Source organism: Clinocottus analis, unplaced genomic scaffold, assembly GCF_023055335.1.
Source record: "Clinocottus analis isolate CAN_PGR_092001 unplaced genomic scaffold, fCliAna1.0.p SCAF_17, whole genome shotgun sequence".
Taxonomy (NCBI): Eukaryota; Metazoa; Chordata; class Actinopteri; order Perciformes; family Cottidae; genus Clinocottus; species Clinocottus analis.
In genome coordinates, this window is record NW_027175898.1 from 17829805 (window position 1) to 17844804 (window position 15000).

General features: G+C 52.0%; 3 protein-coding genes and 2 non-coding genes across 5 annotated transcripts in view; 2 read left to right on the forward strand and 3 right to left on the reverse strand.

Annotated features, from left to right (window-relative positions):
- Positions 1-73, reverse strand: part of LOC137788030 (early growth response protein 1-like) — a 1988-nt gene extending 1915 nt beyond the window's left edge. Inside the window, exon 1 of the mRNA XM_068580833.1 lies at positions 1-73. This exon is cut by the window's left edge and continues 224 nt beyond it. The gene's annotated coding sequence lies outside the window, so the exon portion shown is untranslated.
- Positions 74-636: 563 nt separating this feature from the next.
- On the forward strand, positions 637-709 carry trnaa-agc (transfer RNA alanine (anticodon AGC)). Its single transcript has one exon. It is a non-coding gene; the product is annotated as a tRNA-Ala (tRNA).
- Positions 710-1035: 326 nt separating this feature from the next.
- On the forward strand, positions 1036-1108 carry trnaa-agc (transfer RNA alanine (anticodon AGC)). Its single transcript has one exon. It is a non-coding gene; the product is annotated as a tRNA-Ala (tRNA).
- Positions 1109-3167: 2059 nt separating this feature from the next.
- fam53c (family with sequence similarity 53 member C) lies at positions 3168-11128 on the reverse strand. Its single transcript, XM_068580879.1, has 5 exons — positions 10860-11128; positions 8541-8842; positions 7359-7416; positions 6079-7109; positions 3168-5826 (listed from the first exon to the last, which is right to left on the reverse strand). Exons 3-5 carry the CDS (start codon positions 7363-7365, stop codon positions 5533-5535), a joined length of 1332 nt encoding a protein of 443 aa, XP_068436980.1. The 5' UTR covers positions 7366-7416; positions 8541-8842; positions 10860-11128; the 3' UTR covers positions 3168-5532.
- A 1014-nt stretch (positions 11129-12142) lies between these two features.
- Positions 12143-15000, reverse strand: part of slbp2 (stem-loop binding protein 2) — a 3021-nt gene continuing 163 nt past the window's right edge. Inside the window, exons 2-9 of the mRNA XM_068580605.1 lie at positions 14212-14397; positions 14029-14109; positions 13710-13787; positions 13478-13615; positions 12942-13103; positions 12624-12768; positions 12382-12514; positions 12143-12207 (exon numbers count right to left, since the gene is read on the reverse strand). Coding sequence (XP_068436706.1) covers positions 12143-12207; positions 12382-12514; positions 12624-12768; positions 12942-13103; positions 13478-13615; positions 13710-13787; positions 14029-14109; positions 14212-14397 — 988 coding nt within the window. The remainder of the gene's footprint in view (positions 12208-12381; positions 12515-12623; positions 12769-12941; positions 13104-13477; positions 13616-13709; positions 13788-14028; positions 14110-14211; positions 14398-15000) is intronic.

Here is a 15000-nt window from a genome sequence, read left to right on the forward strand (position 1 = left end):
GAGGACAACAACAACAACAACAACAACAACAACAACAACAAAAACTACAGACGTGGTGCGTTCACGCGTCAACTTGAACTTGAGTGTCGCTTTCCTTCGCGAGGATTCCCGGCTTTATAAAGACTCCTGCGCGTGACGTATGTTGCCAAATATGGCGGGGCGGAAAGCCCATATTTGGCCCGAGCGGGGTGAACAGCCAGCCGCGTCATCGCTTCCTCGAGCCTTATTTGGGCGCTTTCCTGTCGGACTGCTGATCCGGATCGTAAAAGTGCACAAATGTAATCACATTTGTGTAGTTAATGTAGTAAAAGTACACAAACATGAACAGCCTCATGGAGGTAAAGTCCATGTAGTGAAAGTGGTAAAAGTACTCAGATGTGCTCAGCTTCATGTAGTTAAAGTGTTAAAACTATTGTTAAATGAATTAATAAAGGAGATACTATGTGAGTCTACCTCATGAACATTTCGTACATGCTGCAATAAATGAAATACATATCCGAAGAAAGACGCATAGTGTTTTTATAAACACATGAGCGTCACGGTAATGTCATGGTGTAAATATTAATAACTTCAGCGTCATCGTCCTCGAGACTGGAGACTTGTTGTTATGTGGTCACGTGTCCAGTCAGATAGCACGGGGGATTAGCTCAGATGGTAGAGCGCTCGCTTAGCATGCGAGAAGTAGCGGGATCGATGCCCGCATCCTCCAGAGCTTTTGACCGGTTTTGTTCTTATTTTATGTGCTGTTTAATACTATATGATCTATTGTTGAGTATTAGTCTCAGGTTTAATTAAAAAACTTGTGTGGTTGATACTAATAGAGATGACTTATTCAACACTTCCTGTTGGTTCTGATCTTCAGGCTGCTTGTAGTTTACAGATCACGTTTGGATTCATTCATGTGTGTTTATGAATCTATATGTTTGTAGAAATGTGCGTGTATCTGCATCCTACTACTGGTTTTGATACGTTGTCCTGTGCGGCTGAAAACACGTTGCCCTCAGTACCTCGTCACGTGTCCTGTCAGACTGCACCGGGGGATTAGCTCAGATGGTAGAGCGCTCGCTTAGCATGCGAGAGGTAGCGGGATCGATGCCCGCATCCTCCAGATCTTTTGACTGGCTTTGTGTTTTGAAAAGGTTTTGACCCAAATGTTGTTCCATCTGTCACGTGACTGCTCACATTAGTTGACATCTGATTGGTTGAAGCCTCCTCTCTCCTCCTGAAGCATCATCGTTCCTTCCTTAGTCTCCTATCTCCTTCCTTATCTTCCTCACTCCTTCCTCAGCCTCCTCACTCCTTCCTTCTCACACCTTCTGCAGGAGACAAGGAGACACGAGGAGGAGAAAGGACAGCTTCTGACTGAGAAACTTGTTGAAATTAATAGTTTTTAGTGGAACGAGAATATTTACTAATGTCAATAAACTGATCAGATATCTGTGTGTGTGTGTGTGTGTGTGTGTCACAATCTAAAAGCAGCTGTTGTTCTTGAGGCTGAATGCCGACACGACCCAGCTTTGTTCTATTTCTGCTGCAGGAGTCATGGTGCTAATAAAGGAGGTGAACACACACACACACACACACACACACACACACACACACACACACACACACACAGTGTATATAAGCAGCAGACTGCAGCCTCCCTCATCAGACCCAGCAGCATGTTGAGTCTCAGCAGATCTCAGCCGTCCTTCACCATGCGGCCGCTCCTGGAGCCCGGCTGCTGGCTGCTGGAGGCCATGCAGCGCATGGAGGTCATGGATGTCATGGAGGCCATGCAGCGCATGGAGGTCATGGATGTCATGGAGGCCATGCAGCGCATGGAGGTCATGGAGGTCATGGAGGCCATGCAGCGTATGGAGGTCATGGATGTCATGGAGGCCATGCAGCGCATGGAGGCCATGCAGCGCATGGAGGTCATGGAGGCCATGCAGAGGCTTGTCCAGGAGGCCGGCCGGCCCTGGTCCCAGAGGGGGGTCTTCGCCCTCCTCCTGGACGCAGACCACTTCTGCCCGGAGGAGCTGTCCGTCACACAGGCGGGGCGGAGGCTGCAGGTCCAGACCCCCAAGGAGAGAGCGCTGCATGATGGGAAGGAGAGGCTGGTCCCCATCAGGCTCACTACGGACCCGGCCACCTCCTCCTCCTCGTCCTCTTCATCCTCCTCGTCAGAGAGCAGCACTGCTGAGAAGAACTGAGCGGAGTGAAGCCTCTCGTCTGTTCTCCTATCTTTGTTCACATTAAGGATCTTGTGTTTTGTTTCTCGACTATTTCAATAACTATTTTATTCCGATCAATAAACCAATGTATGAGGATGTATCACACTATTTCTATAGCTTCATAAAAATGGAACTTTATCCTAATGTTCATTTTATTTATTAATAAATAGACTTGTTTGACTGGAACCTCATTAAATTGAGACGTTATGATTTTAATGTTCATATCTAATGCTTTCATTCACTTGACTCTCTCAGGAGGTCCTGACTCACGCATGTTCAACTTCTTTGTAATATCACGATCTTTCTCTAAGAAACTCGCCACAATAAAACACAGGACACCAGTGTTCCCCTTTCTTTGTAAAATAATTCTCAATAAACTTAATTTATTCACAAACTGCTTCTCAAATTGGCTCGTCGTCGTCTTTCTTTTTTAATCACATACAATAAAAAACATTTCTAAAAGACGAGAGATGTCCAGTCTCTCCGCTAACTTTGTACAACTCCTCCGTCCTCCGGCTTCTTTTATTTTAGTTTTTTTTTTAAACACGATGCGTTCATGGCCTCAGACATCCGGTCAGACATATGAAGAGAAAACACCGTAACGTAAAGAACAGAGGGACGCAGAGCCGACAGCTCCGACAGCTCCGGACGCTTCTTCGTTTGTCTTTTTCAGGTTTGGATTTACAGAATAAGAGAATATGTTCAGTTAAGGCTTCACGTCTCAGCAGGAACACAGCAGCCAATCAGGAGCCAGTGTGGAGCGGAGCGCTCGATTACGAGGCGGTGCGGGGACACGGAGCTGTGTGAGTGTGTGTGTGTTACGGGGACAATGTGTGTGTGTGTGTGTGTGTGTGTGTGTTACGGGGACATAGTGTGTGTGTGTGTGCGTGTTACGGGGACAATGTGTGTGTGTGTGTGTGTGTTACGGGGACAATGTGTGAGTGTGTGTGTGTAAGTGTGTGTGTGTGTGTGTGTGTGTGTTACTGGGTCTGGTTGGTTGTTCCTTACCTCTCGTAGACAACACTTGAAGTTAACACGCTAGCTCGTAGCTAAGGTTCGCCCCGTCTTAAAGGAACAGTACTGTTTGGGCCTGTCGTCTTCATGCTCAGAACAACGCTGTTCCTTTAAGAGCTCACGGACGTGTTTTGAACCCGGTGGACGATGAGCTGCGGCACCACAGAAGAAGAAGACGCCATCGTTCACAAAGTGAAACCAAGACGAGAGTTTACCAGCAAAGGCGTTGCGTTCACTCGTCTGAGAAAACCTTATTGAATCGTGGCTGCGAGGCATTCAGGGACAGTTGGACGTCCGAGCTCAGAGAGCGGTCTGAAGCTCCTGTCGACCGCTTGTCTCTTGGGTTTCAGTCGCGTTTTCATTCCTCCGCAGCAGAAAACATGACCTCAGACGCCCAAGTGTCCCTGAACGCGTCACCAACACCTTGAGAGTCGGTGCTTCTCGGTTTCTCAGCAGCAATTTTTGGGCAAAAACTACAAACCCGATTCCCACGAGACGCAGCGTGAGGCTACAGAGATCCCAGAATGCTTTGGGGCACATCCACACGTGATATTTCATCTTCTGTGGAAGTGTGAAACAAACCCAACGTGCAGCTCTTCTTTTAGTGACTTTCAAGCAGAACGTGGGAGAACGTACCATGAAGAATAAATGAAACAAACATAAAACCTTCTGGTGGTTCTGTGACTCTCCAGATTTAACTATTCTTCTGAGGACGACGTACAGGAAGAACTCAAAGCGTTCAGAACTTCTTCTACTTTATTAAAACTACTTTAGATTAAAGATGAAGAATCACTTCCTCAAACGTTCTCTTCATAAACTGTGATTTCAAAATAAAAGCAGTTTGAAGTGTTTCCTGTGAGGTAACGAGAGAATAACAGACGTGAGTGATGAAGAGGAGTCTTCCTCACCAAAAACCTTCTAACCCCTCTTCCTCTTCTTCTGTGGTGCTGTGACATCTGGGACGTAAATAAATAAATAAATAAAATAAATAACACAATCTGGATTCAAACTGAAGTCACATGACCACCAGGAGTTGATGTCACTCACACACACACACACACACACACACACACACACACACACACACACACACACACACACACACACACACGTGAACAACAGCATCAGTGGCTACCTGCCCTCAGTGAAGTCTGACAGGACGACGCCGCCAATCAGCAGCCGACCCTGAACGCATCGCCACGACCAGCCACATGACCGTGTGTGTGTGTGTGTGTGTGTGTGTGTGTGTGTGTGTGTGATACAAACAGAATGAACGATGATGTCAACTATCATGATGGATTATTGTTATTGTTATTGACAAACACAACAATATTAATCTGTGTGATTGATTTAAACTGAATTATTGATGTTTTATTGTGAAAGGGTCACTTCACCTGATAGAAACACACCTGCGGCTGAAGACCTTAAAGAATCGCTGCATGAGGGTCATTAAAGTGGAAAGTAAGTGCTAAGAACATTGATAAGAGATGAGGGTTCTCGTCCTGATCAATATAAATATTAAGAAACAAAATCCTCAAAAATCAGCTGCCAACGTTCTGACCGTGAGATAACGCGTATAAATACTGCTCTGTGATATTAGTACACGGTGGGGTTCAGAGACGATGACATCGTCACATTCTGAGGCTGGTAACTGGAGCGATGACGTCATACTTCATGATGTCATCACTCAACGTGCTGCCGATGTTTATCCATCGCTAGTTATTAAACTACACTTACGAGGACTTCCAGGCTCCGCCTACTTCTACCTGTGTTTGAGGCTCCGCCTACTTCTACCTGTGTTTGAGGCTCCGCCTACTTCTACCTGTGTTTGAGGCTCCGCCTACTTCTACCTGTGTTTGAGGCTCCGCCTACTTCTACCTGTGTTTGAGGCTCCGCCTACTTCTACCTGTGTTTGATCTCAGGTGAACTGACCCTTTACTTCCTGTGAGGTTGTGTCTGGCGTCGTGGTGCATCGTCGTGGCGATCAGCGTGTCAGGTCGGCGCTGCGGCCTCGTCGGACTGAAGAGTGGAACAAAGGCCCAGCAGCGGTCTTGGGTACCGGTCCGGTCCGGGGTACCTGGTGACTGAAGGTCACTTCCTCTTCTTCGCGGCCGGCAGTCACATCATCGCCGTCGTCGTCAGCGTTCAGCTCACCCGATGAGAGAAGGCGTTGTTCCTGAGAGCCTTGCTGATTGGTGGCAAGGAGGCGCGGGGGCGGGGCTTGAGGGGGCGGGGCTTGAGGTGGGTCCAAAACCAAAAAAACAACGGAAACAGAGAACAGCCTTCATTTCCCAACGCCTCAGTTCTCTTCTATCAAGTTCAGGTCCAGTTCTGTACAGTCCCTCTCGAACACCGCCTGCTGCGCCGCCTCGCGCTCCCCCGCCTCCTCTTCCTCCTCTTCTCCCTCTTCGTCCTCCTCGTGGCACTCTTCGTCGCTCTCGCTAAGCGGCCCGATGCTCGTCCGGCCCAGACACTCGGCCGGCGAGCACGAGCCCCGAAAGTCACTCATGAAGGAGTCCGAACCCATGAAGACGTCACCGCCACAGGAGAGACGACCAGCACGCTCCAGAACCTGAGGGTCCATGCTGCGGGTCTGAGGGGGGGAGAGGGAGAGGAGGGAGAAGGAGAGGAGGAGGAAGAGCAGAAGTGTTGTTGAGTCATGTTTGAATCTGCTTCATAGACACAGGTCACTGGTTGCCATGGTGAAGGGCAGAACGATGCATGAACACCAATAAACTCTTTTTAAAGTTTTAACGTGAAATCATTTCTCTGGTTTCAATACGAGGAGCTGAAACCTCTGAGACTCTCCAGGACGCGGCTGGGCCGGCGGTTGGAGTCCGGTTACCTGGGTCATCTTGGTGAAGTCCAGGACGGGCCTGGCACAGGGCCGGTCCGGGTCGCGGCGCCTCTTCAGACCGGGTTTGAGCAGCAGCAGGTCGCAGGGCTGCGAGTGGCAGCGCGGCAGCTGAGGCGGCAGACTGCGCCGCAGGGAGGACGGCGTGCTGCAGGCCGAGGACGGCGAGGCGGGCACCGGGCAGCCCCCCGCCGCCGCGGCCGCCGCCGCAGACGCGGCCGCCGCCGCTGCCGCCGCCACCACGGCCGAGCAGCTCGGCGGCCGCGGCGCCATGTGGCTCGGCACGGGGTGCGGCGGCAGGAAGGTGGAGGCGGAGTCTCTGATGAGCACGGGGGAGAGCGAGAAGCGCCTCTGAGGAGGGGGAGGCGGGTGCAGGGGCGAGGGCGAGGAGGAGCAGGAGGACGGCGAGGGGAAGAAGCAGCAGCAGGCTCCGCCCCCCGCCGCCGCCTCGCTGGGGTCCCAGGGAAAGCTCCAGGGCAGCGGCGAGTCCGGGGACAGCGCCAAGCTGAAGAAGGTGGGGCTGGACGAGGAGTGCAGCGACGAGTTCAGGGAGGAGCTGGGGGCGCGGAGCGGGCAGGCTCCGCCCCCGGCCACGCCCACCCCTATACCGCCCCCGGCCGCCGCGGCCCCTCCCCCGGCTCCCCCGTGGCACTGCTGGCGGCTGACGGGGGTCCAGACCCGCGAGGCGCTGGGCCTCCAGGTGTAGCGGCAGCGCGACAGGTCCTCGGGCACCGACAGCGAGCGGCAGTGCCGTTTGGGTGGGGGCGGGGGCGGCGCCGGCCCGGGGCCGGGGGGCGGCGCCGGCGCCCCGGGGAGCGACAGCTCAGACGCCGATGTGCTGGGCGCCAGCGGCCGGTGCTGCTGCTGCAGGTGAGAGGGGGCGGCGTCCAGGGGGTCGCCCCCCTCCTGCAGGTGAGCATCCGGGGGCACCAGGGGCACGGGGCCGGGGGGGAAACTAGAGCTCAGTAACCCCCCCTGCAGGCCGGACTTGGAGGGAGGGCAGAGCTGCCAGTAGCTGCTCTCTGAGAGGACACAAGAGCAGATTACTGACAGGAACACCGGGCTCTGACAGGAGTTTGAGTCAGTGGAAAGCCATTAAAACGCAGAGGTCACCATGTGTCAGAATCTGCGTTAACGCAGGTTCTGACACATGGTGACCTCTGCGTTTTAATGGCTTTCCACTGACTTTAACCCAAATGTCCATGAGTGAGCGGATGGACCCGGTATAAAAGGACCTCTATGATGACATCATCACGTCACAAAGCACTCACCAGGCATCAAGCCATCTGGGGGCCAGCACTCGGCGAGGGGTTTCGGGTCCAGCAGGGACTGAAACACCAGAAGAAGAGTTCAGACAGGGATGAATGAATCCTGACAACGCGAGACAGACGGAGCCGTTGGAAAAGCATTGAACAACAAACATTTGATGCTGAATATGAATCAGACTGCAATGAGGAGGGAGCGAGGAGATTTCATTGGGAGTATTGAATATTTACAGATGATTCTGCAGGGAATGAAAAGCAAAATAAAAGTGAAAGTGACACATGTGAAAGAGCTTTACAATCCTAGATGGAAACACGACTCTGCTGCTCAGAAGACGCTCCAGCTGACTCCTGCTCAGCCCAAAGTACAACTGGAAGCTCTCGTCATCCAGACACAGCTCGTGGATAGTTATTCGCCGTAATCTCTTTAAAAAATTAAATAAAAAACGCCCGGGAAGTTTTTGTGGAGGAGATTTTTAAGCGGCTGGTCCTCTGTGATCGGCCCCTCACCTCAGAATCTACCTCCTCATTAACGGAAGCGTTAGCTAATAACTTTGCACCGGAGCGTTAGCTACCTGTGCTCGCTCTCTGCGTTAGCCTGCTGGCTAACGTCGCGTTCTCTCCTGCTGTGTTCAATGACTCAATTCATCAAGCTGTAGCTAACGTTAGCTAAGTCCATGTCAACAGAGCTCCTGGGTAACTTAACTTAGATCTACCATCAAATATTATATTACCATGCACTGGTGCTCCATTCTGGCACGCACATCTGTTCAGTTCACTGAATATAAACACCCCCCCCAAAAAAAACCTCATTGAATCTACACGATTCACGTAGGTCACCTATTTTGGTTTCAAAACGGCGAATTTCGCCGAAAGGTGAGAGATTTTCATGCCTGTGTTCAAGGTGGAAGACATGAAGTGAACCTGGAGGAGTTAAGGCTCCAGAGCTTCTTCACAGCGCTCCAGAGCTTCTTCACAGCGCTCCAGAGCTTCCTCACAGCGCTCCAGAGCTTCTTCACAGCGCTCCAGAGCTTCTTCACAGCGCTCCAGAGCTTCCTCACAGCGCTCCAGAGCTTCTTTACAGCGCTCCAGAGCTTCTTCACAGCGCTCCAGAGCTTCTTCACAGCGCTCTAGAGCTTCAGACAACAGGTTGGGCCCTGAGGAGTGACAGCAGCAGTTCCTCAGACTCACCTGACAGACGTCCCCTGGCGGAGCAGGGTCACCTTCCAGAGTCTGCTTCCTCAGGCTCTCCAATAGCAGCCTGACCACAGCATGGTGGCAGGGGGCGGGGCCAAGGGGGGGCACGGGGGGCGGGAGGGGGAAGGGGGAGGAGGAAGAGGAGGGAGGGGAGGGCCACAACCGCTTGGCTGTCCGGCCGTTTGGTCTGTCGGAGGAAGAGGGGAAGGGGCCTGAGACTCCTCCTCCTCACCTCAGGTCTAGTTAGCCCCGCCCACTATCACAAGGACATCGCTAATCAGCTGTTGCTGCCACACCTGGAGAGGAAGGAGAGACATCATATTAACCACTCGAACTGAGAACAACATGTTCATGGATCACTTCTGTTAAACCAGCGCAGCTTTTCTAGCTTCACGGCTCACCGACCAATCACACGCCTTGTAAATCATCTCATGTGATGCTACTCTGCCAATCACACGTGTGTATTCCTATAAGCCCCGCCCTAGACTCAAGTGAGCTGTTCCAGTGGTTTAATAACCCGTTCACCATGTCTCCTAGAGGCCCATGCCCCCTTTTTATGATAAATAGATAGAACATATTATAATATATATATATATATATATATATATATATATATATATATATATATATATATATATATATATATATATGGCAGCCTTTCTCCAGGTAGAACCCTGGGAGACCCAAGTGTTACTGGTCCTACTGGTACTAGTGGTGACCCTGGTACTTGTGGTGCTAGTGGTGATACTGGTACTAGTCGTACTAGTAGTGATAATGGTACTAGTGATGCTAGTGGTGATAGTGGTGCTAGTGATGCTAGTGGTGATACTGGTACTAGTGATGCTAGTGGTGCTAGTGGTGATACTGGTGCTAGTGATGCTAGTGGTGATACTGGTGCTAGTGATGCTAGTGGTGATACTGGTGCTAGTGGTGATACTGGTGCTAGTGATGCTAGTGGTGATACTGGTGCTAGTGATGCTAATGGTAATACTGGTGCTAGTGGTGATACTGGTGCTAGTGATGCTAGTGGTGATACTCATGCTAGTGGTGATACTGGTGCTAGTGGTGATACTGGTGCTAGTGGTGCTAGTGGTGATACTGGTGCTAGTGATGCTAGTGGTGATACTGATGCTAGTGGTGATACTGGTGCTAGTGATGCTAGTGGTGATACTGGTGCTAGTGGTGATACTGGTGCTCGTGATGAGAGTGGTGATACTGGTGCTAGTGATGAGAGTGGTGATACTGGTGCTAGTGATGCTAGTGGTGATAATGGTACTAGTGATGCTAGTGGTGATACTGGTGCTAGTGATGCTAGTGGTGATACTAGTGCTAGTGGTGATACTGGTGCTAGTGGTGATACTGGTGATACTGGTGCTAGTGACGATACTGGTGCTAGTGATGCTAGTGGTGATACTGGTGCTAGTGGTGATACTGGTGCTAGTGATGATACTGGTGCTAGTGATGATACTGGTGCTCGTGATGCTGGTGGTGATACTGGTGCTATTGGTGATACTAGGGTTAAACACGTGGGTCGCTGGGTAAATAGGTTCGTGGGGCTGTCTGGCCTGTTTGATGCCGGACTGAGGCCGCCGCTAGCTTGTTGCTAACATATCCCATTGTTTTCAACGGAAGATGCTACCGCGCTGGAGCAGCGGCTCCCCCCCCGTTTGAATGATCAATAAATGTGTCGGTGGATTATTTTATTTTGTGGACTAATAATAAATCAGACGCGTGGCTTCAAAGCCGCCGCTTGAGTCACCCGGACACTTACACACAACAGCATCTCGTTATCGCTCTCAAGGTCGGAACAATAAATTCAGCCATTTTGCTGCTTGAAACAAAAAAAAAAAACCGCGGAGAGGATTCTGTCCCCTCTGCGGAGAGCCGGACCCTCGCGCTGCTCAGGCCGGCAGGCTCCTGGCGCAGGGTGCGGGGCCACCGGGGGAAGCTCCCCCCGGTAACCGGGATCTCATCTACCAGGGCTAAACTGACCTGCCGTTAGAGAGCAGCGGCACGCTAGCAGCGGTAAACTTAGCAGCGGCGGGCTAGCAGCGGCGAGTTAGCAGCGTTAGCAGCAAAACAAACCCTGGAACGAGACCTGGGTCGTCCCGGTCTCCTCCTCCATCTCCTACCGGAGAGAAAGAACCCAGATAACCCTTCCCGGGCTCGGGACCTGCCGCGGGGACGACCGGTCCGGCCTGTGAGGAGGGGAAACGCCGCGGGGACGCTGCGGTGGGACGCGGGGATCCTCCCGCAGCGTCCCCGCAGCTCGCCCACTAAACCGGGTCCCGCTCAGCCGGCCGGCGCGCTTACCTTCTCCGGTGGGCCTGCAGACGCTCCTCGGCTGCTTGACCCAGTAATCACGAGCCCCGCGGTGTGGGGGGGGAAGTCCGGACTTTAGGCGCGCGCACACGGGCCCGGGTCCGGGGTCGAGCGTCCTGCTGGTCTCGCGCTCCAGACGGCCGCACGCATTAAAACATGATAATACGGGATCTGCGCGCACACGCCCGTGAGCGGGAGGCATTCATAAATAACATTTACGGTGCCTAGGAGGAGGCGGGGGCGGGGCTACACCGCATCACCGCACGGCCCCGCACGGCCACGCACGAGCGCGCAGGACAGTTCCCTCCGTTCACCGTTTATTCAGCGGCGCGAGCCTCAAACCAGAAGCCGCTGGTCGGGACTCGCGCGCGACCTTAATTGGGACAGTTCGGCAGGTGCCGGGCTCAGGAGCGCTGAAGTGCCGCGGGGGCTGCTGGGAGTTGTAGTTCAGAACCAGCTTGTTTACAGCAGCGGGTCTGCGTCCAGCTCTGGGGTACCACACACACACACACTAAACATCTGGTCCAATGTAGTGAGGAATAAATACTCATGAACAGTACAAGTACCTCAGTATGGTACCTGTAGTACTTATTTAAACATGTGAAGTTCACAATGAAACAATGTGATACATAATAGATTTGTTGTACATAAGGACTGAATTTCTTAATATAAAATGTATTATAAGAAGAAACCACATGACTGAAGTTTGAAGACAATAACTTTATATTTTAATAGTTCTTCCTAAAGGAAACTATTTCAGGAAACCGCTCACTTTATTTACATCTTTATTAATCTTTCTGCTCCTGATATGCAAGCAGCACAAAATGACAAGAGGGGCACAAAAAGTAAAAATAAACTCACAACACAAAGACAGGAAGGAGGTGAGGAGGTGAGGTGAGGAGGCGAGGAGAGGAGGCGAGGAAGCGAGGAGAGGAGGCCTGATCCAGACGAGCATGAAGTGACTCAGTGAGAATAATAAATACAAAAACAGCTTCTCCTAAAAGCAGCCAGCGAGGTGAGGAAGTGAGGAAGAGGAGCTCTAACAGAAGCACTCCAGTGAACGAGGGTTCATGCTCGGGTCACGTTCCGCTGAGAGGAGGCGGTTCCTCGGGTTCTCTTCAGGTCGCGGCCCTCCTCCTGGATCAGGACCCACCACGCCCCCTGCTGCCATGACGATTCAACATCTTAAAAAAGACAAAGACGCACCGGAGAGCGGAACACGGAGAACACGCAGAACACTGAGAACACGCAGCAACAACATGGACTCAAAGGTCTCAGTACGGGTTCCACAGGAGCTGGTCGGAGAACACAGGAACCTGCTGGTCATCTGAGCCGAAATCTAAGAACAAGAAGAACCTCAGAAGAGTTTCAAAACGTGGCGGCGGATTCCTTCAATAATTAGCCAATAAGATACTTTGGAGTATTCCCATGTTCTGCTACTTGTGCCGCTTATCAGAGGCTCAAAGTGATGAAAACAAGGCTTTAGTGATCAAGGTCCTACCTGTGAGCTCACCTGGGCCGCCCTCACCCTCCAGCAGGAGGCGGAGCCAGTCGGTGACAGGGTCGGAGGTCAGCCGGCTCCTGAAGGAGCAGCCGAAGCCCGGAGGGGAGCGCAGCGGCCGCTGGCTCTGCTGCCGCCCGGCCTCCTGCCAGCCCACATCCTGCCCACAGGGAGAGGCATCCGCCGCTGGAAATAGTCCCCAAACTCTGCGTGTGCACGTGTGCGTGTGTGTGTGTCTCTGTGTGTGTCGTTACCGGAGACGGCGGGTCGTTCCAGGGTCCGGGCGGCTGCACAGGAGACACAGAGGAGGCTTTAGAGGCTGCTGCAGTCTCCTTCTCTCTCTGCTCGTCTCCTCTGTCCTCACTGAGGTCAGAGGTCATCTTGGCCAGCTGACTTTGCCTGAGAGACAAGAAGCAGGGGCACGCTTAACACACGAAGCAGGTCAACTCGAATAGAGAACAACTATTAAAACAATCTATTGATTAGTTCTTAACATTGTTATTCCATCAATACTTTAGTCATTGTAATTTGTGCCATTTATTATGAATAATAATAAGACGCTCTGGACCCACAGCTGCTGCACGGGGTCCGGGCCGCCGGGCTGCGTGTCGCTCAGCGGGTCCCACAGATGCAGCGCTCTCCTCCACAGGCGCACCTGCATGTCCCAGGAGCGCCGGCTGTACTTGCGGTACTTGTTGGGCGTGGAGGGGTGGAGCTTAGCATCCCGCAGGTGTCTGAGGGGGAGGAGCCCGTTTACTCAGAGAACCAACGACCTCCCGTCTGAACACCAGGAGGCTTCTGGGAGTTCACCGTCGACAAGCGGAGCTTCTCCTGAATCTCAAAGTGTCTGATGTTCGGTCACATGATGAATAAATCATGACGTCATAGTTTCACCGAGGGGCTCAGAGTTTGACGTTTTTAACAGAAACGGATTTAAGTAATATTATTTATGCAAGGAATTTAACTTTTCTGATGGAAGCCTTCTGGCATGGTGAGTTCACGGATCATCGGAAAGATGAAAACCTGGCGATAGTGACGTAAAACATTTAACAGCCAAGATGCTAAAGGCCAAGATGCTACCAGCGCTCAAAAAGAGGCGTGGCCTCACCGGGGGACCTGCTGCAGGTAGTTCTGGTAGCCGATGGTGTTCTTGCCGTACTGGATCTGCTTCTGCCGCCGCTTCAGGACGGCGCCGTTTGTCTCGGTGTTGGCCGAGTCCAGCAGGACGGGGTAGCAGAACGGTGGCCTGCGGGGTCAGAGGTCACAGGTAAATTACAAACACTCATTTCCTCTTGAGGGCACCTGAACGCCTCGTCTCACCAGCAGGTGCGTTCACTGACCTCTTGTCCAGATCGTCCGTTCCCACCGCCACGCTGCTGCTGGACACCTTCAGGATGCAGCGCTCCAGGATGGAGGGCCTGCAGGGGGGCGGGGCCAAAGACCAGAGAGCGTCAGACCAGAGAGCGTCAGACCAGAGAGCGTAGACATTTTTTTCTGAATGTAGTTTCAGTGAAGCGTTTCCAAATGTTCACGCTGAAGAACACACAATTGTAGCGATTGTTTTCCCGTCTGTATGCTAAGACAACCTATGCTAAGCTAACCAATGCTAAGCTTCTCCAGACATCTGCAGTCTAAACAAAGGACATCAAAATGTCCAACCTGCAGGCTTTGTTGCTGGCAGCTCGCTCTCGTCCTCGCAGGCCGCTGGATGCTTGAGGAGACGGGACCGGAGACACGTTACTGTGAGGAAGAGGACGAAGAAGACGAGAACAAATTAGGACAGCATACAAAAAGATGACGTCATCACGGGGAGGTACTTTAGCGATGTAATTTTCTTTTTACCTGACCAGGCTGTCGAAGACAGAGCTGCAGCCAGGGAGGAGCCAGGGCTCGGGGCCTGTGGGGGCGGGGCCTGTGGGGGCGGGGCCTCTGAAGGGGGCTGCGGTGGGCAGCGGGTCGGGGAGGCCGGTCCACATGGCGGCCGACCACCCCGTCGCACACGCACACGACCACGAGCCGAGACAGAAGCTGAGGACACAAGCGTCCCGTCAGAGAGGACGTCACCGAGCAGAACCACCTGGCACTGTGGCAGCCATCTTTGTAGTTTCCTGCTTCACAGGCTGAAGCCCAGTCCTGGTGCTACCCGGTCTCCTGATGGTTCAACGTTTTGGTTCCCGGCTCTTTTTGAATGACTTTCTGTACCTCTTAAGTTCAAACTAAAAGCAAAAGGAGGAGCTAACACACTTCTGGTTGCTCCTTTACAAAAAAAGTCAGGCTGTTTTACTGTGAAAAGCTGCATCTTTAAAATGTAATGCCCAAGTTTTAATTTAATCTGAAGGTTAAACCTCAATTTATCAGTATTTCATTAAAGTATTTTACGCGTTTCCACCATTTGAGGCAGAATATCCTGAAGGAACAGAGTAATGCCTGCAGGTACAACATGAGCTGGAGCCTGACAGGCAGAACACGGGGCTCTAAAACCCACGATGGAAGTTAATCACTGCTGCTCTTAATTAAAGGAACGCTGCACGCGACTTGCAGAGTACATGTCACTATCATACAAATACACAAATACATACATATTGTGCATTTGTACACACGTGAATCAACTTGTAGAGCCTGCTCCAACCT